Source organism: Elephas maximus, chromosome 13, assembly GCF_024166365.1.
Source record: "Elephas maximus indicus isolate mEleMax1 chromosome 13, mEleMax1 primary haplotype, whole genome shotgun sequence".
NCBI classification, from domain to species: Eukaryota; Metazoa; Chordata; class Mammalia; order Proboscidea; family Elephantidae; genus Elephas; species Elephas maximus.
In genome coordinates this window covers 62,197,063-62,224,571 of record NC_064831.1, presented here as the reverse complement: position 1 = coordinate 62,224,571, position 27,509 = coordinate 62,197,063, and the positions used below count along the sequence as shown (strand labels likewise).

Sequence of the window (27,509 nt, the reverse complement as noted above, 5' to 3'; positions counted from 1 at the left end):
CAAATCTGTTCTTTCTCGTTGTCACCTCCAAAATGCCATCTCTTCTTGTATTCCTTTTTCTTTTTGTTATTCTTCAAGATAAAGAGCCCTGGTGGTACAGTAGTTAAGCCCTTGGCTGCTAACCAAAAGGTTGGAAGTTCAAAGCCACGGCTAAAAGATGTGGTAGGCTGCTTCCATAAAGATTACAGCTTTGGAAACCCTATGGGGAAGTTTTCCTCTGTCCTATAGGGTCACTAGAGTTGGAGTTCACTCAGCAGCAATGAGTTTAGTTTTGTTTTTTTTGATTCTTCAACATAGTCTCCAAGCCTTTATCTGTGTTAAGTTTTACTTCTCTCCTCTGTTCATTTACAAAGACTGCCAGAAAAACCTGTTGATCAACCAGGGCTAAGTTTATTAGCTTATTATTACCGTGAGAGAAAAAATCCTTATTTTTTTTTACTGTAATAAGAGGAAAGGCAGGAGAGAATGCTTATAGGGTTTTAGGGACTGGGCTGAGTGATTTTAAGGTAGTTCTTGCGTGGTGGTGAATTGGTTGGTATTAGACAAAGGTTAATGACATGAAAGGTTTGGATTGATGGATCCAGGACAGCAATATCATTACTGGATGTACTTGATATTTACATATCTATTTTATTACCCCCAAAATGTCAGAGGTAATTTATGCAGTGTTGCAACTGTCTGCTCTTTGAAGGTTTGGTGGAATTTTATATGAAACCATCTGGAATTGGTGCTTTTTTGGCATAGTTCCTTGATAAGTTTCTCTAATTTTTCTAGGGCAGTTGAACTTTTTAAGCTATCTCTAATGGGGTCAATTTTGGTAAAGAAAAAAACCTTTTCCCAGGAAACTAACGGTTTCATCTAACTTATCAGATTTATTTGCATACCCCCCTCCCCCCCCAAAAAAAACAAAACTCAGACCCATTGCCGTCAAGTCAATTCCAGTCTACTCATAGCGACCCTATAGGACAAAGTAGAGCTGCCACAGGGTTTCCAGGGAGCAGCTGGTAGTTTCGAACTGCTGACTTGTAGTTTAGCAGCTTTAGCTTTTAACCCCGGTGTCACCAGGGCTTCGTTATTTGCATAGAGGTGTGGAAAGTCTCTTATGATTTAAATTTCTCAGTTTTGATGGTTAGTTCTCTTGTTGTTTCTTATTTTGTGGATTTATGTTTTTTCCTTTTTGTCTTTAAGTTAGCTAGTCATTTTTCTGTTTAATTTTTTCCCAAAATAACAGAATTTTGATTTATTAGATTTACTTTTTTCCTCCATTCTCCATTAATTTCTGCTTTTATATTTATTATTTCTTTTCTGTGCTTCCTTTTGATTTACTTTTCTTGATTCTCTACCTTTTGAGTTAAAAATGTAATTAATTTATTTGTATTGATACTAGTTTTTAAGGCTATGAATTTACCTCTGATCACTGCTTCAGATGTGTCTTATAGGTTCCAATATGTTATGTTTTCATTAATGTTTTCTAGAATAGCTGCAATTTCAGTTTATATTGCTTTTCTTACCCAAGACTGTTGAATAAAAGATTTTTAAGTTTTTTTTTCAGAGGGACTTCTTGTTTTCTTTATTTTTGTTACTTTCTAGCTTTATCATATTTTGATCTAGGTGTTTGTAATGTTTCTACTTGATGGAATTTACTGATATTTGTTATGTAATATATGATCCATTTTTGTGAACGTATTGTGCATTTGATAAGAAGGTGTATTCTCTATTCAGAAGTGTAAACTTTCAAAATATATTGATATTCTCTCCCTTATTGATTACATTGTTCAGGTCTTCTACATCCTTAACTTAGTTTTTGTACACTGCTCTGTCTTACACTTTTTTCCACATTCTGATGGATCACTTTTCTTTGGGATAGGCACAAATATGGATTTCTTCCACTCAGTTGGCCAGGTAGCTGTCTTCCAAATTTCTTAACATAGACAAGTGAGCACTTCCAGCATTGCATCCGAAACACCTCAGTTGGTATTCCGTCAGTTCCCGGAGCCTTGTTTTTCACCAGTGCTTTCAGTGCAGCTTGGACTTCTTCCTTCAGTACCATGGATTCTTGATCATATGCTACCTCCTGAAATGGTTGAACATTGATCAATTCTTATCTCTCAAGGATAAATGCTGATAAAAACTACAGTTTCATATTATTTTGTCTTGGGGTGTTTTTTCTTTTTTTTTTGGTGGTGGTGGTTTTTTTTTTTCAGGCAGGAGGGTAAATAAGGTCCCTGTTACTTCTTCAGGGCCAGAAGCAGAAGCCTGTTCTTTAAATTTTAACAACTCAGGATATTTTCTGTTTCTGCCGATAGGACCACAGTCAAGCAAACAAAAAGACTAAAGAAAAGATACTATAGCTATAGAAAAACGAAATACCAGGAAATGATTTGAATAGGTAACAAGAAATTCTCTCCTCAGAATGGGATTGTCCTTAGAGGAACTCACTGTAGACAAATGGAACAAGAATTGCCAATTATAATTCAGGTCCCAGTTTGATAGCCTTGTAAGTTGTTTACACTTTAGACCATTACTGGTGACAGTGATCCTTTTATTCTTTAGTCCTTTGGTTTTTCTTATCTTTCTGTGTTTTAGCTCTTTTTAATCAACTAATGATTGCTTGGTTGGATATAAGAAGAACCTTTAATAGCAAATTAAGCCATAAAAATTATTATCACTTTTAGCGACAAATAAAAGGAAGTATGAAAGACAATACTTAGGGTTCCAGATTTATTAGATCTTGGATGTTTTGTCTGTATCTTTAGATCATTTTGACTTTTTTCTTAGCTTTCCATTTGAGATTTTTTTTAAATTGTCAGAAAATATGAGCTGGTGGTTCTTATTCAGCATTTTCATTTTCTTAAGCACGCCTTATTTCAGTTTACTCTAAAAGGTTAATAGAGTTTTTAGTAAGTTCTATTGCTTCAATGAATTTCTGAATAATATGAATGTGTTTTTATGTATATTTTTAACAGGTATAGTTCTCAAGCAATTCTATAACCTGAGTTTTAGTTACAGTGTTATGTATCATATAGTTACTTGGTCTTAAAATCCTTCATATATGTAATTATTACAGACATTACAGCGATTTTCTTCAGTTGACGAACAAGCAAAGCTTCATAAGACTATGTCTCAAGGAGAGATTACAAAGCTGGCAGTGGAACAGAAGCCTTCAGATTCAGATACAAGGTATAAAGTATAAACTGAAATTTAATAGAGATAATATAATTTTATTTTCTGGTTGACTATAGTTAAATACAAAAAACCAAAAACCAAACCCAGTGCCATCCAGTCGGTTCCGACTCATAGTGACCCTATAGAACAGAGTAGAACTGCCCCATAGAGTTTCCAAGGAGTACCTGGCAGATTTGAACTGCCAACCCTTTGGTTAGCAGATGTAGCACTTAACCACTATGCCACCAGCGTTTCCAGTAGTTAAATGTAGAGCCTTTGAAAAAACATAGTTGATAGAGAAGCTATTTTTGAAATTAAATTAATTTACCATTCTTTAACAAGTACTAAGTACCTCCTATGTGACAGGCACATACTAATTTAAAGACCATCCAGATAACCACACAGGAAAGATTACAATTTAAAAGACTCTCCAATGCACACTAGAATTTCAGGGCAGCTTTTTAAAACTGTGCTTTTAACCATAATCTGGTATCAGTGATCATTACACAGTTTTGGAAACATTTTATGGAAGAAATCAAAACCAACAGATAAAGTGCCCCTTGGAGGAAATAAACTATATAGGGGAAAGAAATTTTAAGATAAACATAGCTATCAACAGACTTTGTGAATAAGTGAACATAATTGTATCCATGAAACCAAACAGGGTGCATGAAAGAGAAATATTCATAATAAAAAGAGCTTTTGAAAATTAAAAATATGATAACATAAAGGAACACCTCAGAAGGGTTAGACAGAAAGTTGAGGATGTCTCTTAAGAAAGCTGAGTAAAAAGATGAAAGAGAAGATAAAATTAGAGGAGCAGTTCAGGAAATCCAATAACCCTATGACAGGAGCTCTGAAAAGATAAAACTGAGAAAACACAGAGAAGCAAATTATCAATAAATTCAATTAAATTTCACAGAACTGAAGGGCATGAGTTTCCAGATTGAAAGGACTCACCGAGTGTCTAGTATAATGGATGAAAATAGACCCATCCCCAAAAAATAGATCATTATAAAACAAAGACAGAAGGTATATCCAATATGGTAGTGAAAGTAGCTCTTCAGATGACAGCTGTATAGTGAGTACTGAGGGACACCTCTCCAGATTGGAGCAGCTCAGAAGACTCTAAGTTTCTTCAAGAAGATGAAACTGATGGAATACCTAGTACGTGTGAGCGTACTGAGAGGAAATGTGCACAGATGGAGAAACACTTTGAGGTGAATTGTATATAGAAAAATTTGCAAATGAAAAACAAAACCGTTATTAACTCTAGGGGAAAAAACAGGTTATGCAGGAAGCTACATGCCTCAGCTGTGAATATTTATATAATAAAAAGTGTAAATACTAAATGTTGATCTAACTAAAATTACAATATAGTTCTGTTGGAGGCTTGGGGAAGTAGGTGTTTGTGGTGGGGTTAGGGGAGGAATATGCTTAGTCATTAGCTATGATCACAGGTATGATAGCAACGCAAGCATGTTAAATATCAAAAGAATCAGTTCAGAAGAGTTGCTGCCAAGGAACAGAAAATGGGTGAAGGTGGCAGAAGGCTGCTGTTATTTGTAATAAGGCTTGTAGAGCAGTTTCTCTTTATGTGAATGTTAAGTTTAATAATGAACTTTAAAAAAGAGCATGGGCTTCATAATCAGATGGACGTGATTTTAGCTTCCATCTCCACCAGCCCTCTGAGCTTCAGTTTAATCATGTGTAAAATAAGGATAATTTCATGGTAGTTGTGAAAATCGTATGTAAACATAGTGCCTGGCACCTAGCAGTTGTTTATTTAAGTTTTTGATTGAATGAATGAGTGAGCATACAAATAAAGAACCAAATTAATGTACAAATAAGCCTCCAAGTACAAGGTGGTTTTTGTTAGTTGCCATCGAATCAGTTCCAACTTGGGTGATGACATGCACGCAGAGTAGAACTGCTCCATAGAGTTTTCAGGGTTGTGACTTTCTGGAAGCAGGCTGCCAGGCCTGTCTTCCGAGGCATCTCTGGGTGGGTTTGAACTGCCAATCTTTGGGTTAATCGTTTAGCACTTAACCACTTGTGCCACCCAGGGGTTCCTAGGACAAGGTAAGAATATATCATATCTGTTCAGAAAATGCAAGCTGTTGTTATTATCTCATGGTGCTTCCTTGATCTATATAATATTGGAATATAAGCACTAAGAATAGTGTTTATATACTCTCTTCCATTATATAGTATAGTATAGTATGTGCAATTCTCAGCTCTGTCACTCACTGGCTATGTAACCTTGGGAAAGTTACGTCGTGTTTAAGCCTCCAGTTTTTCACCTGTAAAATGGCTATAGTAGTTTGTTAAAAATAAAAGTTGTTATGGTTAAGTAAGGTAATCCTGTAGAAGCACTTAGCAATGTGCCTGGAGTAAGGTAAGAGCTCAGTGTGTGGTGGCTGTTGTTAATTAATAATACTGGCAACTCATGAATGATATTAAAACTTTTATTACATAATGGTGAGTATGTGCATCATGATTATAGTGATGTAAAAATGTGCATATTTATGGGTAAAGGCTGGAGGGAAATTACCAAAAATGTCATGTTTTTTAAACCAATATTTTTCAGAGTGGTGGGATTCTTAGTGACTTTTTTTTTAAGTTATTTTCTTTTTTGTTAAAATGTGTGTGTATACTAAACCCAAGCTGAAAAGGGGACAAGAATGAAAAGGTATCATTTTGGGAACTAGAAAACCTGAATTGGAACCCTAGCTCCCCTACTTTCTAGCTGCTTTTTTTTTTTTTTTAAATACTATTTAACATTTCTGGGTCTTAGTATTTCCATGTCTAAGATGAAGACACTTTATACCTTCCAGGTGAAATTTAAATGCAAAATTAAAGATTGCTTATGATTAAATTTAAAGGTGCAGGTTAAATGACCTTAAAATATATGAAAGATCTTTTTAAAGCTTAAAGTGATATATAAACGTTGTCACTAGGACATGCTGATTTCCATTTTTACCTTTATTTTTTAAACAGACCTCAGAGAGCGAAGATGAGATTCTGGGCCAAAGGGAAACAAGGGGAGAAAAAGGCAACTAGGGTGCAGCCTGCTGCGCAGTCAGAGGTTTCGGCACTTTTTGCTGGCTCAGATGTGCCTCCAGTTCATCAGTTTCCAGATGGTAAAAATGGGCAGGGGGTGGAGATACTCTTCATCATCCCGTCTCTCTTTCCGAAAGTCTGCTGTTCCTCTAGTGTGTGTGATGGCAGTCTTGTTGGCTAGGTGTTCTAATGAGATAAGACCAAGATTGTTAAATACTTCTCAATTCAAAGACAATTATGTAATTACATTGTACCTATAATCAAAGTTCCAAGGAAGTATATAGCACGAAATCATGGAGCAATAAACATCTCAGAATTATTGTGAATCTTAGGTTAGCTTCAGTTTTCTAAACTGAAATTTTAGCCGTCATTCATTGACTTAATACATATTATTAATAATAATTAGTAAAGATAATATCAGCTACATTCATGCCTATTACTATACTAAGCATACTGTGTGAATTAACTCAATTGATCCTCAGAACAGTCTTGACGGTTGGTATGGTTATTGGAGTCACTGGGTAGTGCAGACAGTTAATGCGCTCAACTGCTAACTTAAAGGTTGGAGGTCTGAGTCTATCCAGAAGTACCTAAGAATCAAGGCCTGGCCATCTACTTCAGAAATACCAGCCGTTGAGAATTCTGTAGAATGCAGTTCTACTCTGACACACATGGGGCCACCATGAGTTGGAATTGACTCAGTGGAAACTGGTGGTGGTAGATGATTATTATTCCTAATTTATAGATGAGAAAACTGAGACACAGAGAAGTCAGTTGCTTATTATGTACGTATCGTAAATTGCAGAGCTGAGATTTGAATCCAGGCGAGTCTAACTGAGTCTACGTTCTTAACCACTGTGCTGTATACTAAGCACCTATTGTATGTCAATGCCTAGCAGATGCCTAGAGCTTTATGTTGTTGTTAGTGGCTGTCCAATCGGTTCGACTCATGGCGACCCCGCGTGTGCAGAGTAGAACTGCTCCATTGGGTTTTCAAGGATGCTACCTTTTGGAAACAGATTCCAGGCCTGGCAACCTAATAGTCGAGTGCTTAACTATTTGTGCCACACAGGGACTTCTGGCGCGTTATAATAGTAGATAGTATTTCAACTTTTCTGGCATCAACCGTAACACATTTGGAAGTACCCAACAGTTTGTTCATCTGTTAAGAAAATTGGTCTTTCTAAATAGTAGAATTACTGATTCTACAAGGATTCGAGTAATTGCCAGTTTTAGGAGATTACCCCATTCTCCCCAAGCCCTGTGTTTGGGCCTGCATAATAGTTTTTAGCTACTATGTTAAGGTGCCAGCTATGTTCAACAAGGAATATAAGTCAGAGGAGGTTATATGGTAATGAGTAAGTGAAATACCAACTTTGAAGAAAATGGAAAGAGGTCCTAGAAAGAAAACTATTATCTCTTAAGGAAGGATAGAGAAGACCCGTTTAAAATAAGTAAACAAAAACTGCTCATATCTAGCTTGATGAAAGATTCATGAAGCTTTACATAATAATGAATGAATTGGAGCAGAGGCAACTCTTATCTCTGTGTCAGAGGAAAGAATGGTAGAGGATGTAGTTAGACTCCTGCTTTTGTGTCTTGTGGCTTTGCTGCTATCAGTTGACAAATTGGTGTGGATCAGACCAGTAATAAATTAAGTGGCTGTTACAAGTTCTGTTTGGAAAATTTGGAATTCCTCACCATTTATATTTTATCTGGTTGACAGTAACCCTTCATTGACTTATTAAAGGAACATAAATTTACAGAGATGGGTGTGGGTATTGTCAATATTTTCACTAAATAAATCTTTTTGGGTATACTGTATTTTGCATTGTAGAATTAGTTCAGTATCACCCAACGCCTCCCTTGAGTCCAGAACTGCCTGGTAGTTGCCGGAAGGAATTCAAAGAGAACAAAGAGCCTTCTCCAAAAGTAAAGCGCAAGCGAAGTGTGAAGATCAGCAGTGTGGCTTTGGAGTCAATGCATTGGCAAAATGACTCTGTCCAGATCATAGCAAGTGCCAGCGATCTGAAAAGCATGGATGAGTTTCTTCTGAAAAAGGTATGCTTTGCTTGCTGAGTTAGGCCCCTCAGCAGCTTTGGCTATGGAATGCTTGTATATATCAGGATGTGCTCTGTGGAGGTCAAGGTTACATATGCTTCAGTAAATTAGATGGTCTGCTCTTTACTAGAAAAGGGCGTATAACAGAGTATGCATCAGTCAAACTGGATAGATAGAATTCAAGGTTTTAGGGTTTACTTAATGTCTTCCATTTTACCGTAACTGTCCATATATAAAGTTGAGGCTTCTTATTGTACACTTGGAGTTGTTTTTTCTGTTAGTAGAACTACAGAATCTAGCAATGTTAGTGTTGGAAGGGACCTTAGAAATTATTTAGCAGTGATAAAATTTTGGCTATCTATTCATATTTTTGCTTGGGTCCCACAACAGCCAAAGGCTTACATTTTCAGGACAGTCATTATTGAAGAGACAATCCACTCCTGTATTCACCTCTTTTCAGTTAGTTCATTGTGTACAGAAACTCTTTCTGTGGTTCCCAGATGAATGACTTAGAAAATGAAGACAGCAAGAAAGATACACTGGTGGATGTTGTATTTAAAAAAGCCCTGAAAGAATTTCGGCAGAATATCTTCAGCTTTTATTCATCTGCATTGGCGGTGAGTTTGACTATGTTAGGAGATACTCAATGTATGAAATATTTGGCAGTACTGTATAAAACAATACAGAGTCCATGGTCAACTGAGATTTCTCCAACTCCCTGTTTTTGTTTTAGGGATAGGTGGGGGAAAGTAAAGCATACTGACCTCAGATTAATAACTTTCTTGAATTTCCTTGAGTAGTTTTTTTTTTTACTTACAGATATTATTCATTTTATTATGACATTGAGTTCATATGTTCAGATATTCTGGGTACCATTTTATTTCACCCAGTGGCTCACTACTATTTTGACTTCTCATAATTCTTTTAGCTCTGTTGCAAAGTTACAGCTTGTAATTTTCATGTGTTATCTTTCAGTGGAATTATGGTAGTTTATGTTCTCTGATTTCTGTACATCAGCTTCTGTCACTCTCAGATTTACCTTATCTTTTCAGATTGTATTGGTCATGTTTTAGAATATGTATTTTTGGTGCTAAAATGTATAATAATGCTTTGATCTATAGAATCATCATTCATATCTATGTTTTTTGTTCTAGTCTTTAATTCATTTTTAAAAGAGAAATCAGGATAACTTTCTTCTGTATCCCGCTTTTTCCTTTCTCAATATAGTTTTTTTTTTTTTTTTTTTTTTTTGCCTTTTAAAAATAGAAATCATACAGGAGAGGATAGGAGAAAAAAAATATAATGAAGGAGTAATCAGTTTCTGACAAATGGCTAGGATTGGGGAGGGACGAGGCTGGCCACACTTTTCTAATCGGCCTAGCCACTTATCACTCTCTTCTCTTTCTCCTCTTCATACTTACGTTCCCTAGATTAGAGATTCAGGATTGTCAGATGCTGCAGTACACTGTAAATCACATGGGAAGAGCCAGCACTATGAAGCAGAGCTTAAAAGCGGCTTTCTAACCCTGTACCAAAAAGTTCAAGCTCTAAATCTGAAGAGGTGAAAGGGAAATAAATTGTAGATGCATATAAAACCTTTTGATTAAGAGTCTTCTCTCTTGATTCCAGACCCCATTTAAATAAATTAAAAGGAATTCCATTTAGATTCCTTTGCAAGTAACATTGGGTTACTCTGAGCATGTCACTCCTCTTTGGAAAAAGAAATGAAAATAAAGATTATCTAATGTATCATTAGACAAGAATCTAAGTAATTACTTTTCTAATTTTAGAGTAGAACTCTCTAAAACTGGATTCATTTCTGGGGGTAGGTAATTAAAAGGGATAGAACAACCTTTATAGCTAAACGTAGTTAAAAACCTGAATCCATGGAAGAAATTCCCAGGACTTGCTCATATTATTACATTATTTAAACTATTAGGTCTTTACTGAAACTTATCAAGGTTTTATCCTGCATACATTCCACAGCAGAGTGGGAGTTTATAAATACCACATGTACTCCTGCTATTGGAAATTATTAATATGCTCATTAGAAAGTATACCAGAATCTTAATCTTTATCCTAAATAACACCCAATACAAGTTGAACCAGATGTCTGTATTTAAAGAATTTCTTCATAAAACCCTATATTTCTTTTTTTGTTGCTTATTAGATGGACGATGGGAAAAGCATACGGTATAAAGACCTCTATGCGCTATTTGAACAGATTCTAGAAAAAACCATGAGACTTGAGCAGCGCGATTGGAGTGAATCTCCAGTCAGAGTTTGGGTCAACACTTTTAAAGTGTTTTTAGATGAATATATGAACGAATTCAAGACTTCAGATTGCATAGCCACAAAGGTAAATGTGATATACTTTGATTTCTGAAAGGATTCAATTATGAATTATTTTTAAGAGTCTGTTTGGTCTGTTTGGTACATCTGGTTATTTGAGAAAAACATGATAGTGAGCATGTCACCTTAGCACTACTTTAGATTGTCCAAACTCCTTTCTGTTTTGTGAGATCATGTTATCTAAACTGTCTGCAATGAATACATTCTTCACTTCGTTAAAAAATACAGTGTTGTGCCCTTATTTCCAGAGCTCTGCTGGTCCAGTGCGTAAGAACTCAACTTTTAACCAAAAGGCTGGCAGTTCAAATCTACCAGCTGCTCCTTGGAAACACTGGGGGGTAGTTCTACTCTGTCCTGTAGGGTCACTGTGAGTCAGAATCGACTCAAGTACAGTGGTTTTTTTGGTTTGGCTCTCAGGATTATACCATCAGCTTTTATACAGGTTATGAATTTCCTTTTGAAAAACAGTGGTGAAAGATGAGATTCCTTGTATCAGCTAGGGGCCTTTACATAAGGACCTACAAAGTATATTTCTCTTTGAATTGGGTTTTTTGCCTCTGCAAATCTATATAACAATAATAACCTTTATTTATTGAATGCCCATTATGCTATTTAATCCTTACTTCAGCCCTGTGAAACAACTGTTAATGAAATCCATGTTGCACAAGAGATAGCAGGCTTAGGCAAAGTTAATCAGTGTGTTTCCTTTCAGTACCCCAGCTGAAATAAGTAGGCACCTGTAACATCAGGAATACCATCAGTCCTTTTTTTTTTTTAATTATGATCCATGTTATTTTTAGTTTTCTTGTTTATATATGTGTAAATTTGCAAGCCATTTTACATAGTTTTTGAAGTAATAAAATATAAATCATTCAAAGTTCTATTCTAGATCTAAGGTAAAGTCTTTATTTTTATGCAGAAGATTCTTAGCAGGCTTGTATTACCTTCGAATGTTTATAATTTTAAAAGGTAAGGTTTGGATTGTTCTATGGTTATCAGGAAATGTCATATGTAGAAGAGCTTTTCCAAGTTCCAAATAATGCCTTCTTATATTTAGCTCTGGAATAGAGTTTTCTAGGGCCTAAATGTGGAAAGTGCAAAAAAAAAAAAAAAAAAGACCTTTTTAATTCATAATCATTTAAATTAATGATTAAAATTAAAAAATTGTCTTAATGTGATGTAACTTCTGGAGAGAACTGAGACTGAATAAGTAATCTCTAAAGTATCCGTCCATTCATTAGATTTTACTAGAATCGTGTTTTATCAAATTAAAATTTTTTCTCACATTTATTTGCACTGCAAAATTCCTCTTGAAGAATAAGGAGCTGCTTCCCCCCTTACCTATTTAGCAAAAACCTCAGCATTTGCTAAGAAGTAAGAAAATATTCCAGTCTTTATTATATTACGATTTCTCTATTTCTTCTACCCCATGCTAGGTGCCAAAAACAGAAAGAAAGAAAAGAAGGAAAAAAGAAACTGATTTGGTAAGTTATAATCTCTTTTCTGTGTTACAAAAAATATTCAGATTGGCAGTCTGAAGTGTATATCATACAGTATTTCTGTGGATATGTTTCAGGAATAGGTGTTTTCAGGTACCTAGGGAATAATCAGGAGCCTTTTTTTTTTTTTTTTTTCTGGTGGTGCAGTGGTTAAGAGCTCGGCTGCTAACCAAAAGGTTGGTAGTTCAAATCCACCAGCTGTTCCTTGGGAACCCTATGGGGCAGCTCTGCTCTGTCCTATACAGAATAATCATTTATGCCTTTATAAAAACTGTATCTGTACTCATATATACACATACATTTGTGTATACACACATACAAAAACTATCTGTACTCATGTGCACACATACACTTGTGTATACACACATATAAAAACTATACTCAGGTACATACTCAGGTACACACATACACTTGTGTATACACACATATAAAAACTATCTGTACTCATGTACACACATATACTTGTGTATACACACATAAAAACTATATCTGTACTCATGTGCACACATACGCTTGTGTATACACACATACAAAAACTATCTACTCGTGCACACATACACTTGTGTATACACACATAAAAACTATCTGTACTCATGTACGCACATACACTTGTGTATAAAAAAACTCATGTGCACACATACACTTGTGTATACACGTATAAAAACTATCTTTACTCATCTACGCACATACACGTGTGTATACACACATATAAAAACTAACTGTACTCATGTACACACATACACTTGTGTATACACACATATAAAGTGTCTGGAAGTATACACAAGAAACTGATAGCAGTGATTTATTTCTATAAAGGGAAACTGGATAGTTGGGGTTCAGAGGTGGGAGAAAGACTTACCATATTTTTCATGGTATTCCATTTTTCACATTTTGTTCAGGTGCATGCATTATCCATTCAGAATAAATTAATTTTTAATAAAGTTTTTAATGAAAACAATTTTAATATTAGAGATCTACTGGGGGAAAGCATGTACATGTGTGTAGTTTACAGTTTCATCAAAAAGAAGGATGTCAGTGAGATAAGATGTCAATACTTGGGACTATTTGAGACAATTAGAGCAAGCCAGATTGCAGAACTGGCATGGATGAACCTTGAATTGAATTTTATTTGTTTATTTAATTAATTACTTAATTTATTTGGAAAAAAATGATGGCTAACCCTCTCCTATCATATGGTTTAGTGCAGACAGTGCTGCAATCAGAATTCATGGCATTCTTGGTTGGTCATTCTGCTTCGACAGCAAAACCTTTTAAAATTAACTAGTTTTTATTTTCAATAGAAAAAGTAATATACACATGATAAATTTAAAAGGATATTATATTTGACATCATTGTAGAGTCACACAAAAGTTGCAACAGAGGTATAAAGATTACTGTATCCCCTCACCCAAATTTATGTAGATTTCATAAATTGTCCCAGTATTGTCTCTTTATGACAAAAGAAGATCTTTGTTGAATTCAGTTGTCATGCCTTTTTAGTCTCTTTTAATTTAGAATAGCTCCTCAGTATTGGGGGTTTTATGGCATTGACATTGTTGAAGAATATAAGCCAGTTATTTTGTAGAATGTTCTTCAATTTGAGTTTATTGTGTATTTCTTCAAAATTAGATTCAGGTTATCCTTTTTTGGCATGGAATACCACAGAAGGGATGCTGTGCTTTCTCATTGTATCATATCGGAAGGTATAGAATGCCTGTTTGTCCCATTACAGGTGATATCTGCAAGATTATTTTTAAAAAAACAGCAAATATACTGTTACTTTTAGTATCATTTTACACTCTGAACAATAATATATGAAAGTGTCTGACAATCCCATCAGAGCAAGTCGCCACATTTTCAGATTTTTGCCAGTCTGCCAAGATGGGGAGTATTTTATCTCCGTGTAGTTTTAATTTGCTTTCCTCTTGTTACAATGAGGTCGAGTATCTCAGGTGCTTAAAAGCCATTTGCATTTCTTTCTCTGTGACCTATATGTTTTTTCTTTGCCTATTTTTCCATGGAAATTTTGGTCTTTTTCTTCTTAATTTCTAGGAATTCTTCATATGAGGGAGGTTGTCCTTTGTGATACAAGTTGCAAATATGTTTTCCCAGTTTTTAAATTGTCTTTTGACTTTGCTTATGACATTATTTGCTGTGTAGACATTTTATTTTTATGAAATTAAATTTACCAATATTTTCTTTTATAGCTTCTGAATTTTGAGTTACAGCTAGACTTCCCCCACTTCAAAGTTATGAGGAATTCTCAATTTTTTTCTTCTAATACTTTAATAGTTATATTTTTTACCTTTAAATTCTGATCCTGTGGAGTTTGTACTGGTGTAAAGTGTGAGGTATAGTCTAATTTTACCTTTTTCCAAATGACTGCAACATAATTTATTTAAGTCCATTATTGCCCATCTACTTTGAGATGTCATCATCATTACATTCTCAGTTCTCCTTTGTGTTTGGACTTTTCCTATCCTGTCCATTGGCCGATCTGAATATCCATGAACCAATGCCACACTATTTTAATTATTGAACTTTGAGTATGTTTAATAATTGATAGGGCTAGTTTTCCCTAATAGTTCTTCTCTTTTCATAGTTTTTCTGGCTGTTTTGCTTGTTTATTTTTCCATGTGAACTTGGAGTTCTGTTGTCTAGTTTGACATTGAATCTTTTCATCTGTTCAGATCTATTTTTGTGTCCTTTAAGTAGGTTTTAAATATTTTCTCATTTAGGTTTTGATTATTTTGTTACATTTGTAACTGGGCATTTTATCTCAGCAGAGATAATCACCATAGTTAAGAGAATGATATAGAACCTTCCATACTGTTCCTGTGCATATATAAACTCTGTAACCCAGTGGTTCTCAAAGTGAGACCTGTAGGGGTTTCTGAGGTCCTTTCAGGGATTTCATGAGATCATAACTATTTCCATATTAATAATAAAACATTTGTTTTCATTAAGTTGACACAGAAGCAATCACGGGCAAAACTGCTGACAACTTAGCACTAATCAAGGCAGTTGCTCCAGACTGTGCTAGTCACCTTCATAATCTCCACAGCCACATGCTCACGTTAAAAAAAAATTTCTTTACTTAAGACTGCCCTTGATAAAGCAATAAAAATTATTAATTTTATTCTTAAATTTGTGTCATTTTAATATTCTGGGTGATGAAATGGGAAGTATGCAGTAGCTGCATATGATGGTTTTCTCAAAAAAGCAATCACTTATACAATTAATTGCAGGTGATCTAGGCTCTTTTTTTGTATTGAGATAAAATTCACCGTTTTAAAGTGTACACTTCAGTAGTTTTTAGTGTGTTCACAATGTTATACAACCATCAGCACTATCTATTTCCAGAACGTTTTCATCACCCCAAAAAGAAACACCGTACCTATTAAGCAGTCACTCCTTGTTCTTATTTCCGCACAGCCTCTGACAACCACTAATCTACTTTCTGTCTCTGTGGTTTGGCCAATTCTGGACTTTTCGTATAAATGGAATCATACAATATGTGATCTTTTGCATGTGGTTTCCTAGCAGAATGTTTTGGAGTTCATCCATGTTCTTCCGTGTATCAGTAGTTCGGTCTTTTTTAGTGCTGAATAATACTTCGTTGTATAGATACACATTTTGTTTATCCTTTCATCAGTTGAGAGGCATTGGAGTTGTTTCCACCTTTTGGCTGTTGTTAATAATGTTGCTCTGAGCATTTGTGTACAAGCTTGTGCATAGACATGTTTTCATTTCTTGGCTGTGTATCTAGGAGTGGAATTTCTGGGTCATTTGGTAACTTTCAGTTTAATATTTTTGGAAATTGTCAAACTGTTTTCCAAAGTGACAGCACCATTTTACAACCCCACCAGCATGTCTGAGGGTTCTACATTCTTACCAACGCTTGTTATTGTCTTTTAGATTATAACGATTATATTGGATGTGAAGTGGTTTCCCGCTGTGGTTTTAATTTGTCTTTTCCTAATAACTAGTGGTGTTGGTATCTTTTCATATGCTTACTGGCCATTTGTATTTCGTCTTTTAGGAATTATCTATTTAAATATTTTGCCATTTTTTAATTGGGTTGTTTGTCTCCTTATTGCTGAGTTGTGATTAAAAAAAAAAAAAAAGTTGCTATCATTTCCGACTCATAGCGACCCTACAGGACAGAATAGAACTGCCCCATAGAGTTTCCAAGGAGTACATGGTGGATTCAAACTACAGACCTTTTGGTTAGCAGCCATAGCTCTTTACCACTATGCTACCAGGATTTCTAGAAGAAAGGCTTTCCTGACCGGGAGTCAGTCCCTGGGCTGCTGTGGTGAGAGTGCGGAATCCTAACCACTAGACCACGAGGGATGAGTTGTAATAGTTCTTCGTATATTCTGGATACATGACCTTTATCAGATATGTGTTTTGCCAGTATTTTCTCTAAGTCTGTTGCTTACCTTTTTATTTTCTCAGTGGTATCTTTAAAGGTAAGAGTTTTAAATTATAATAATGTCCAGAATAATGGATTTTAATGTCACAGACCATGAAGAGTGTATTGGAATGGTTTCAGATTTCACATTGCAATTAACCCTGAGTTACCATTTGTAGAATTTTGGTGTGGTATCATTATCTGAAAGGACTTATTAAAATGTTCTTCTGTTTTCCAACTTTTTTTCTATATGAAGCTGGATTTTCTTCTTATACTTCAGTCTAAACTGCATATCATAACGGATTGAATACAGAAGTGGCTGTGAGAACCCAGATGTCTTTTATTAAGTCAGACATTAAAGAGATTTACAAAAATGTGAAACATTACTCTTACCATCAGGAGTCCCTGGGTGGTGCAAATGGTTAAGTGCCCGATTACTAGCCAAGAGGTTGGTGATTTGAACCGACCCAGAGGCGCCTCAGAAGACAGGCCTGGCGACCTGCTTCCAAAAGGTCACAGTCTTGAAAACCCTATGGAGCAGTTCTGCTCTGCACACATGGGGTCACCATGAGTCAGAATCAACTCAACAACAACTAACAACAATAATAATAACAGCAAACTCATATCATTTTTTTGTTTGTTTTAAAGATAGGTGTTATTCATAAAAATGTTATTTATGTTAGTATATTTTTATTATTAATTTCAAATGGATTAATGAATAAATTTTTAATTTTTCAGTTTTAATTTTGAATACAAGAAATATTCATAGGTATAACTCATAAATAGAAGGTCTTTGGAGTCCTCAATAAATTTCAAAGCTGTAAAAGATTCCTGAGTTTAAAAAAAAAAAATTAAGAATTGCTGCTTTCAATTTAACCTATTGACTCATAATCACATAATACAGCTCTTATATATTTGTTGCACTTTTTTGTTCTTTCCTACAAGTTTATCCTGTTTTCCTGACTAGATTGCTCATTTTTTCAGGGCAGGAATCATACATTCCCCGCCCCCGCCCTCAGGATATCATAGTTCTCCCTGTGGAATAAGCTCACAGTGAAGACTTAACTGAGGAATTGAAGGATTTCCGTTGGCTGACCATGTTAGGGTAGTACTTATTGTGTTGGCTTTATTATAAACAGATAACATTTTTTCATTTAGGTGGAAGAACACAACGGTCATATCTTTAAAGCTACCCAATATAGCATCCCTACATACTGTGAGTACTGTTCTTCTTTGATATGGATAATGGACCGAGCCTCTGTTTGCAAATGTAAGTATGAGAGATCTTTGGGGAATTTTTTAAAAACACCTGACATATCTATTTGCTTGAGTTTTCCTATATCGTCTTTAATATAAAGGACTAATTCATACTGTCTAATTCTTTAACCTCATCTCTCACTAACTTCTCCTTCACCTTTTATTTGTAGCTAAACGAGACTTTTTGGCATCCTTTAGTCCCTCAGATCTTTTGTACTCATTCTGTGTAAAATGGTCTTCTCCCAGATTTTAGAATGACTTATTTCAGTTAGTACATGTCTCCACTCCAATGCTACCTCATTTGTGTTCTTGTTTGTCAGACTGTCCCTCTAGAATATAAATTTTATAAGATCAGGAAACTTACATGTCCCTTCTTTATCACCATTGCCTAGAATAGTTCTGGCACATAATAAGTTTTAATAAATATTTGTTGGATAGACAGACCTCTAGGTGGATGGATGAATTAATGAACAAGTTCTTAGGTTATTTCCAAAAAGGTACTTTTTTAAAACTATAAAATTTTTATCAGAATATATAAATCCTAGAATATTAGTAGAGACTCTTTGTAGGTCAACTTAGTTCTGTCCTACAGAGAATCTTCCACTCCTTAGTCTATACATCTACTCTGATGTTTTCAGTAATTCTGTGGGGCTTTTCTTTTACTGTTGTTGTTAGATACCATCGAGTCAGTTTCGACTTCTAGCCACCCTGTGTAACAGAAGAGAACTGCCCCATAGGGTTTTGTTGGGTATAATCTTTACAAAAGCAGATCACCAGTTTTTTCTCACACGGAGCCTCTGTTTTGGTTTAAACCACCAACCTTGCATTTAACAGCTGAGTGCTTAACTGTTGCACCACCAGAGCTCCTTTGCTTTTACTAGTAGGGCAGAAATGAATGAAGGACCTATTAGGAAGGGCTAAGTCCACTATGACGATAAGGGTAAAAGTCGTGTTTACCACTATCCTCAACATGTTCACTTATTCTGTGGTTCAACACTGGTTTTCCTTTCATTTTATTACTAATAATTAAAAATTTATACTGAGAGTGAAAATGAAAAGTGTTTTAAAATGTATTTATAATGTTAGTCTGATTCTTGTAGGTTTGCTGTAATTTCTTCTGTGAGCTGCAGCTAAAAGTTTTAAAAAATCTGTTTTTTTTTATGGTTGGAATGGGCTTGGTTTGATTTCTTAATAGAATTAATTAGCTTTATTTTCCTGGTGACTTTAACAGTACAATGACATGGCCTTCTCTACTTGTTTTGGCCTTGAAAACCTTGATTTACAGTTTAGAAATTCAAAAAAGATAATCAGGTGTTATCATGCGGGAGCAAGTACTGGGTGTAGGACAGTGACATAGTCCAAGTGTGTCCCCAGTGTCGTTCTCTTAGTGTGCCTCTTCCTGCCCACCAGCTTCCCAGCCACCCCCTTGTCTGTGGCTCCAAGAAATTGTGTCTACTCTGACCCTTTTCTTTATCTCATCTTGTCAATCACAACCGATACTCTCTATGCTTTGGGCCCTCAGAGAAAATCTAATAAATGAGGCCTTTTTTTTATATCTTAATGTCCTAACCAATTTGTTTTCATTTAACTGACGGTCTTTGATAACAGTTCCTTACTTACCCATAGGAATAATTTTTAACTGGCGTTTTAGCAGATTGTAGAGGGTCTGTGTTGGGGAGCGTGAGCTGTAATTTGTGCATCGAATCATAGAGATAGATACCTGTCCTGCTGGAATATTGGGGAGGGTGGGGAGGGAGACTCTTGAAAGAATAAAAAGTTTTTTCATAGACAGTGGTTAGAGATTTTAGGCATGTTTTTCAACTTCATTTTTTCCAAAAGACTGCGTTAAAATTCCTTTTCATTATAATATGGTGTAGCAGTTTGTTCTGTCGTACGTAGGTTTGTCATGAGCTGGCATCGACTCAGCAGCAGCTACCGGCAACAACACGGTATATTTATGACATAGCAAGCTAAGATTTAAGGAGAATACTTATATCCAAAGTAACATTGTAAACTGGTGACGTTCTTGTCATTGGTGTGGACACATCTAAAAATACTGCATTCTTAACCTGTTTTTCAGTATGCAAGTATGCTTGCCACAAGAAGTGCTGTCTGAAAACCACTGCCAAGTGCTCTAAGAAGGTAAGAAGTTACTACCTATCAGTAATAAATAACATCTGTTTTGTGTGTGTGCGTCTTCCGGAAAGAAAATCAAGGCCTCTTTGGTGGTTTTTTAGAGCAGTGGTTTTCAAACCTTTTGACCACAAATCCCAGTAAGAAATATGTTTTATGTCATGATCCAGCACATACTTACGGGGGATATGTGTATATGACTTAAATGGTTTTCATGAAACGGGGTGGTGCAAATGGTTAATGGTGCCCAGCTACCACCGATGACTGCGCTGACAGGGTACACAACAGAGAATCCCTGACAGAGCAAGAGAACAGTGGGATGCTGACCTCAAATTCTTGTAAAAAGACTGCTTAATGGTCTGAGACTGGAGGAACCCCAGAGGGGTCATGGTCCCCGGGCCCTCTGTTAGCCCAAGACTGGAACAACTCCTGAAGCCAAACAGGGATTGGACTGGAGTATAAGACAGAAAATGACACTAGTGAAGAGTGAGCTTCTTGTCCCGTGTAGATACATGAGACTATGCGGGCAGCTCCTGTCTGGAGGCGAGATGAGAAGGCAGATGGGGGGACAGGAGCTGGTTGATTGGTCACAGGGAATACAGGGTGGAGAGGAAGAGTGTGTTGTCTCATTAGGGGGAGAGCAGCTAGGAGTACATAGCAAGGCATGTATAAGTATTTGTAGGAGAGACTGACTTGATTTGTAAACTTTCATTTAAAGCACAACAGAAAAAAAAATCAGCCGTTGACACACATGGGTCAGCATGAGTCAAAATCGACTCGATGGCAACTGGGTTTTTGTATTTATTTTTGCTATATATGAGCCACTATATTGATTTCCCATCCTACAGTTTGAAAAACACATATTTTAGAAGTTTCTTACTTCCCTAAGTAAGAGATTTCTTACTTCGTTGCTTTCTTCCTAGGAATTGTCTTTAAAGTGGTAGGCTGCACTTAAAAATGAACACATTTAAAACATGAACAGCAAATTTCATCAGCATAGTTGATGTTTTTACATATTTGGGTACACAGCCAGAACTAGATGATACTGAATGTATACTCTTTGGTACCTTAGGCTTAAACGAACTGATCATTTTTGAAAGATTTCAGGCTTTTATTGGTCGATGTATAATCGCGACATTATTTGTTATTTATTAGTCACTTGCTGACAGTTGTAACAAAGCTGTGCAAATCTGAACTATAATATAAATGTGTGTGTTTACAGTCTCTATATAGACTTTGCATTTGCTTAAAATTAGAGGACAAATCATTGCAAAGTTCATAGGCAGGTTTGGTTCAGAGCTTAAAATACAGTGAGTGTGGGACTTATACTTTCAGCTAAGCTGGAATAATTTGTGACAGATCAGTACTCTTGCTGAGAACAACCAAAAAACCATCTTTTGGCAAACATCAGAGAAGAGAGCTGCCCAAACAAATTAGACTTTAGGGACTAAGGTCCTGGATGCAAGGGAATTGCAGAGTGCTGAATCTATATTCTGTGAGATGCTTTTCTCCTAGTGGAAATTTCCTGGGTTTTGGTGTAGGGCAGGAAGCCAAGAATCTAAGCTCAGAGCCACATTTAAGAAACAAAGAAGCCAGCGAAGCTTTTAGCAATCTCATAGGGCTGTAGAGACAGAAATGGAGTTTGGGACTACTGTGATTTGAGGAGCCATGATCCAGACATATAGAAAAGTGAGCCTGAAACTCAGAGATTTTTTTCCTCAGGGCATTTTCTGAATTCTTAAACCACACAGGGCAAAAAACTAAGACGCTAATCAGAAAAGCAGGTTAAAATTTTCTATAGTTTCACAGTGATAAGGATTAAAAATTGGGGTTGTAGCATCCACCATCAAAGAGAGACCCTAGTAAACACTCTAGACTTTCAGAGTTAAACTTAATTTTTTTGTTGTTGTTGAAAATATCAAATTAATTTTTACATTAATTTCAAAAAATAGAATTTTTAAATCTTTTTGCTTTAGATTGTTGGTTTCAACTAAATGAAACTAATTGATTGACCTAATCAATCAAGCTATTTAAAAAATTTTTGTTTAATGCCCTCAGACATTTTTTTCCTTTGTTTTTATAAACCTTAACTATTAACATTCCTAATACCCTAAGGAGAGTTATAGCCTTTAAAGACCATAAATTATGTGTGTGTGTGTATGTCACAGTAGTAGCAAAAAGTTAAGACTGAAGTTTATTTTGTTTTAATCATTGCAGCAAGCATTATTACTATATTTTATTTCTTCAGAAATTTATTGGGCATTTACCATATACCAGGTACTAGGCTGTGTATGTTCATCTGTAACTTAATTTTTACAACAACCATCTGAGGTAGAAAGATGATATTCTTGTTGCAAATATGAAATAACCTAGCCAAGTTCACATAGTGGTGATGCTAAACTTTTAATATGATCTTCTGTTCCAAGATTGAGTGTCCTTTCAGTTATGCCTCACATCTAGAAGTACTTTTTCAGAGATGTTACCTGGTATTAATTTAATTTGATATACTTCAAAATAGGGATGCAATAAATTACCTAAGAGTTAAGTGCTGTAGTGCAGGGTATATGTAGGTGAATGATGCAAAATAATGCAAAATTGATTGTGTCTTCCCCTATTTAAAATTCTTTGGTGGCTTCCTTATTCTCAGGGTAAGACCCAAATTCTGTATATTAGTACTCAAAATGCTTTATAATCTCTTTCTACCTTTTTTCACTTTTTATTTCAGCCATACCAAATTAATTATAGTTTTCCATCTCTGTAGCTCTGTGTTTCCTGTGCTTTTGAGGTAGGTTCTCTTCTTGCTGTCTTTACGTTGCTTTTCAATACTTTGGTTAAGCATCAGGTCTTCTGGAGGTCGTTAGTTGTTTCCCAGACCCATCCTTCCTGATATAGCTGCCTCTCTTCAGTGGTTACATAATACCTAATATATCTCTTGTTTCTGTTTTACTCATCTTCACACACTAAGACTATTAGTGTTAATACTAGTCTTAGGGTGAGTACTGTCTCCTATTTGATTTTATTTCCCTGATACCTAGCAGTTAAATGATAAATATATTCTTGTAAGACTGGAAAGAGAAATTAGGACTAGATCAAGTAAGGTCTTGAATGTTAGACTCAGGAATGTTTGAACTTCATTTTGGTGTATAATACTTAGCCGCTGAAGGTTTTTGAGGAAAATATAATATATACAGATACACCATAGAATATATTAAAAGGGAAGAAAATGGATGTGGGGAAATTTATCAAGAAGCTGTTGGAATAGTCCAAGTTAATGGTGATACAGATTTGAATTAGACAAATAGAAAAGAGAGAAACAGAATAAATAAAGAGAGTGTACAGACTGACTCCCCAACGTGTCTGTCAGTTTGTCTTACTGTGGGGGCTTGTGTGTTGCTGTGATGCTGGAAGCTATGCCACCAGTATTCAGATACCAGCAGGGTCGCCCATGGAGGACAGGTTTTAGCTGAGTGTCCAGACTAAGACAGACTAGGAAGAAGGACCTGGCAGTCTACTTCTGAAAAGCATTAGTCAGTGAAAACCTTATGAATAGCAGCAGAACGTTGTCTGATACAGTGCTGGAAGATGAGCCCCCCAGGTTGGAAAGCACTCAAAAGATGACTGGGGAAGAGCTGCCTCCTCAAAGTAGAGTCGACCTTAATGACGTGGATAGAGTAAAGCTTTCGGGACCTTCATTTGCTGATGTGGCACGACTCAAAATGAGAAGAAACAGCTCCAAACATCCATTAATAATCGGAACCTGGAACGTACAAAGTATGAATCTAGGAAAATTGGAAATTGTCAAAATGAAATGGAACGCATGAACATCGATATCCTAGGCATTAGTGAGCTGAAATGGACTGGTATTGGCCATTTTGAATCCAACAATCATATTGTCTACTATGCTGGGAAAGACAGCTGGAAGAGGAATGATGTTGCATTCATCGTCAAAAAGAACGTTTCAGGATCTATCCTGAAGTACAACGCTGTCAGTGATAGGGTAATATCCATACGCCTACAAGGAAGACCAGTTAATATGACTATTATTCAAATTTACACACCAACCACTAGGGCCAAAGATGAAGAAATAGAAGATTTTTATCAGCTGCTGCAGTCTGAATTAATGGAACATGCAATCAGGATGCATTGATAATTACTGGCCATTGGAATGCAAAAGTTGGAAACAAAGAAGAAGGATCCGTAGTTGGAAAATATGGCCTTGGTGATAGAAACAATGCCAGAGATCAAATGATAGAATTTTGCAAGACCAATAACTTCTTCATTGCAAATACCTTCTTTCACCAACATAAACGGTGACTGTACACATGGACCTCGCCAGATGGAACACACAGAAATCAAATTGACTACATCTGTGGAAAGAGACGATGGAAAAGCTCAATAGCATCAGTCAGAACAAGGCCAGGAGCCGACTGTGGAACAGACCATCAATTGCTCATATGCAAGCTCAAGGTGAAACTGAAGAAAATGAGAGCAAGTCCACGAGATCCAAAATATGACCTTGAGTATATCCCACCTGAATTTAGAGACCATCTCAAGAATAGATTTGACACATTGAACACTAGTGACCGAAGACCAGACAAGTTGTGGAATGAGATCAAGGACATCATCCATGAGGAAAGCAAGAGGTCACTGAAAAGACAGGAAAGAAAGAAAAGACCAAGATGGATGTCAGAGGAGACTAAAACTTGCTCTTGAGTGTCGAGCAGCTAAAGCAAAAGGAAGAATTGATGAAGTGAAAGAACGAACAGAAGATTTCAAAGGGCCTCTCAAGAAGACAAAGTAAAGTATTATAATGACATGTGCAAAGAGCTGGAGATAGAAAACCAAAAGGGAAGAACATGCTTGGCGTTTCTCAAGCTGAAAGAACTGAAGAAAAAATTCAAGCCTCGAGTTGCAATAGTGAAGGATTCCATGGGGAAAATATTAAATGATGCAGGAAGCATCAAAAGAAGATGGAAGGAATACACAGAGTCATTATACCAAAAAAAATTAGTCGATATTCAACCATTTTAAGAGGTGCCATATGATCAGGAACCGATGGTAGTGAAGGAAGAAGTCCAAGCTGCTCTGAGGCATTGGCAAAAAACAAGGCTCCAGGAACTGATGGAATATCAATTGAGATGTTTCAACAAACAAATGCAGCACTGGAGGTGCTCACTCGTCTATGCCAAGAAATATGGACGACAGCTCCCTGGCCAGCTGAGTGGAAGAGATCTGTATTTATGCCTATTCCCAAGAAAGGTGATCCAACCAAATGTGGACATTATAGAACAATATCATTAATATCATACACAAGAAAAATTTTGCTGAAGATCATTCAAAAACGGCTGCAGCAGTATATTGACAGGGAACTGCCAGAAATTCAGGCCTGTTTCAGAAGAGGACGTGGAACCAGGGATATCATTGCTGATGTCAGATGGATCCTGGCTGAAAGCAGAGAATACCAGAAGGATGTTTACCTGTGTTTTATTGACTATGCAAAGGCATTTGACTGTGTGGATCATAACAAACTATGGATAACACTGCGAAGAGTGGGAATTCCAGAACACTTAATTGTGCTCATGAGGAACCTTTACATAGATCAAGAGGCAGTTGTTCGGACAGAACAAGGGGATACTGATTGGTTTAAAGTCAGGAAAGGTGTGCGTCAGGGTTGTATTCTTTCACCATGCCTATTTAATCTGTATGCCGAACAAATAATCCAAGAAGCTGAACTATATGAAGAAGAACGGGGCATCAGGATTGGAGGAGGACTCATTAACAACCTGTGTTATGCAGATGACACAGCCTTGCTTGCTGAAAGTGAAGAGGACTTGAAGCACTTACTAATGAAGATCAGAGACCACAGCCTTCAGTATGGATTGCACCTCAACATAAAACAAAAATCCTGGCAACTGGACCAATGAGCAACATCATGATAAACGGAGAAAAGATTGAAGTTGTCAAGGATTTCATTGTACTTGGATCCACAATCAACAGCCATGGAAGCAGCAGTCAAGAAATCAAAAGATGCATTGAATTGGTCAAATCTGCTGCAAAGGACCTCTTCAAAGTGTTGAAGAGCAAAGATGTCACCCTGAAGACTAAAGTGCGCCTGACGCGAGCCATGGTATTTTCAATCACATTATATGCATGCGAAAGCTGGACAATGAAGAAGAAAGACCAAAGAAGAGTTGACGCCTTTGAATTGTGGTGTTGGCGAAGAATATTGAATATACCGTGGACTGCCAAAAGAACAAACAAGCCTGTCTTGGAAGAAGTGCAGCCAGAATGCTCCTTAGAGGCAAGGATGGCGAGACTGCGTCTTACATACTTTGGATATGTTGTCAGGAGGGATCAGTCCCTGGAGAAGGACATCATGCTTGGCAGAGTACAGGGTCAGCGGAAAAGAGGAAGACCCTCAACGAGATGCATTGACACAGTGGCTGCAACAATGAGCTCAAGCGTAACAACGATTGTGAGGGTGGCACAGGACTGGGCAGTGTTTCGTTCTGTTGTGCATAGGGTCACTATGAGTCGGAGCTGACTTGACAGCACCTACCAACAACAACAACTGACTGACTAAAAGAACTTGGCAACTGATTGGATGCAGGGTGAAGGAGAGGTTGAACTGATTGGTTGTTGGGTTGAGGTTGGAGAATGTTGCAGGAAAAAAAGAGGTAAAGAAAGATTTAGGAAAAATGTTTCAGTCTCAAAGATAATAACCTGGCATTTTTCTTTTCTCTGAATTACTTCAAATAATTGTAAGGCTAAGTTGTTCTGTTGTATTTAATAAGGGATAGTTAATAAGGATGGTCTTAGATCCACTGTTACATTCAGTAAGAAACAGCCATAGCACTAATCCTGGGCCAATCTGTGTGTTTTTCTGCTTTTAGCTATATCTTCAGAATTCGGTGAAATTTCTCTAGGGCTTACATAGACATCGAAGCATTCTTGTGCTTGAGAAATTACTGGCAACTTGAATTTATATCAAATCAATAGATTTTCTAATGGTACCTGGTAAATGTTCAAGCTCTTTACATACAAAGACCGTCTCTCTTCTCCCATGCCTAAATCCCACCCTTGCAGATAGAGGTTTCAATAGGAAGGGTTACGGGTACAGTGGCTGGTTGCCATTACCCCCATTCTCCACTCCATTATGTATTTTCTTTTGGTGATTCCCTGTGGGAGAGGATTGAAACTAACATCTCACTTATACTCATTTATATTCTTAGCATTAATCAAAATATCCTTTTCCCCCAACCTCCTATGTTCATAAACTTCCGGAAAATAAAAAATAGTTCCTCTCAAAGAAATGGTTAAACATGTTTGAATGTATTTAGAAACAAACCATTATCTTCCGTTTAGTATGACCCAGAGCTGTCATCTCGACAATTTGGGGTTGAACTGTCCCGTTTGACCAGTGAAGACCGAACTGTTCCTTTAGTGGTGGAAAAGCTCATAAACTACATTGAAATGCATGGATTGTATACAGAAGGTATTTACCGAAAGTCTGGTTCAACTAATAAAATCAAGGAGCTTCGACAAGGTCTAGATACAGGTAA

At 36.4% G+C, this 27,509-nt stretch overlaps 1 protein-coding gene across 11 annotated transcripts in view; it reads left to right on the top strand.

Moving 5' to 3' along the window:
* MYO9A (myosin IXA) overlaps nucleotides 1-27,509 on the top strand; it is a 250,999-nt gene that overhangs the window by 188,123 nt on the left and 35,367 nt on the right. For all 11 annotated transcript variants that reach the window (XM_049852703.1, XM_049852700.1, XM_049852694.1 and 8 more), the window contains 9 exons: nucleotides 3,068-3,180; nucleotides 6,166-6,308; nucleotides 8,066-8,289; nucleotides 8,790-8,906; nucleotides 10,460-10,648; nucleotides 12,078-12,125; nucleotides 17,716-17,827; nucleotides 19,895-19,956; nucleotides 27,313-27,505. In XM_049852703.1, coding sequence (XP_049708660.1) covers nucleotides 3,068-3,180; nucleotides 6,166-6,308; nucleotides 8,066-8,289; nucleotides 8,790-8,906; nucleotides 10,460-10,648; nucleotides 12,078-12,125; nucleotides 17,716-17,827; nucleotides 19,895-19,956; nucleotides 27,313-27,505 — 1,201 coding nt within the window. The remainder of the gene's footprint in view (nucleotides 1-3,067; nucleotides 3,181-6,165; nucleotides 6,309-8,065; nucleotides 8,290-8,789; nucleotides 8,907-10,459; nucleotides 10,649-12,077; nucleotides 12,126-17,715; nucleotides 17,828-19,894; nucleotides 19,957-27,312; nucleotides 27,506-27,509) is intronic.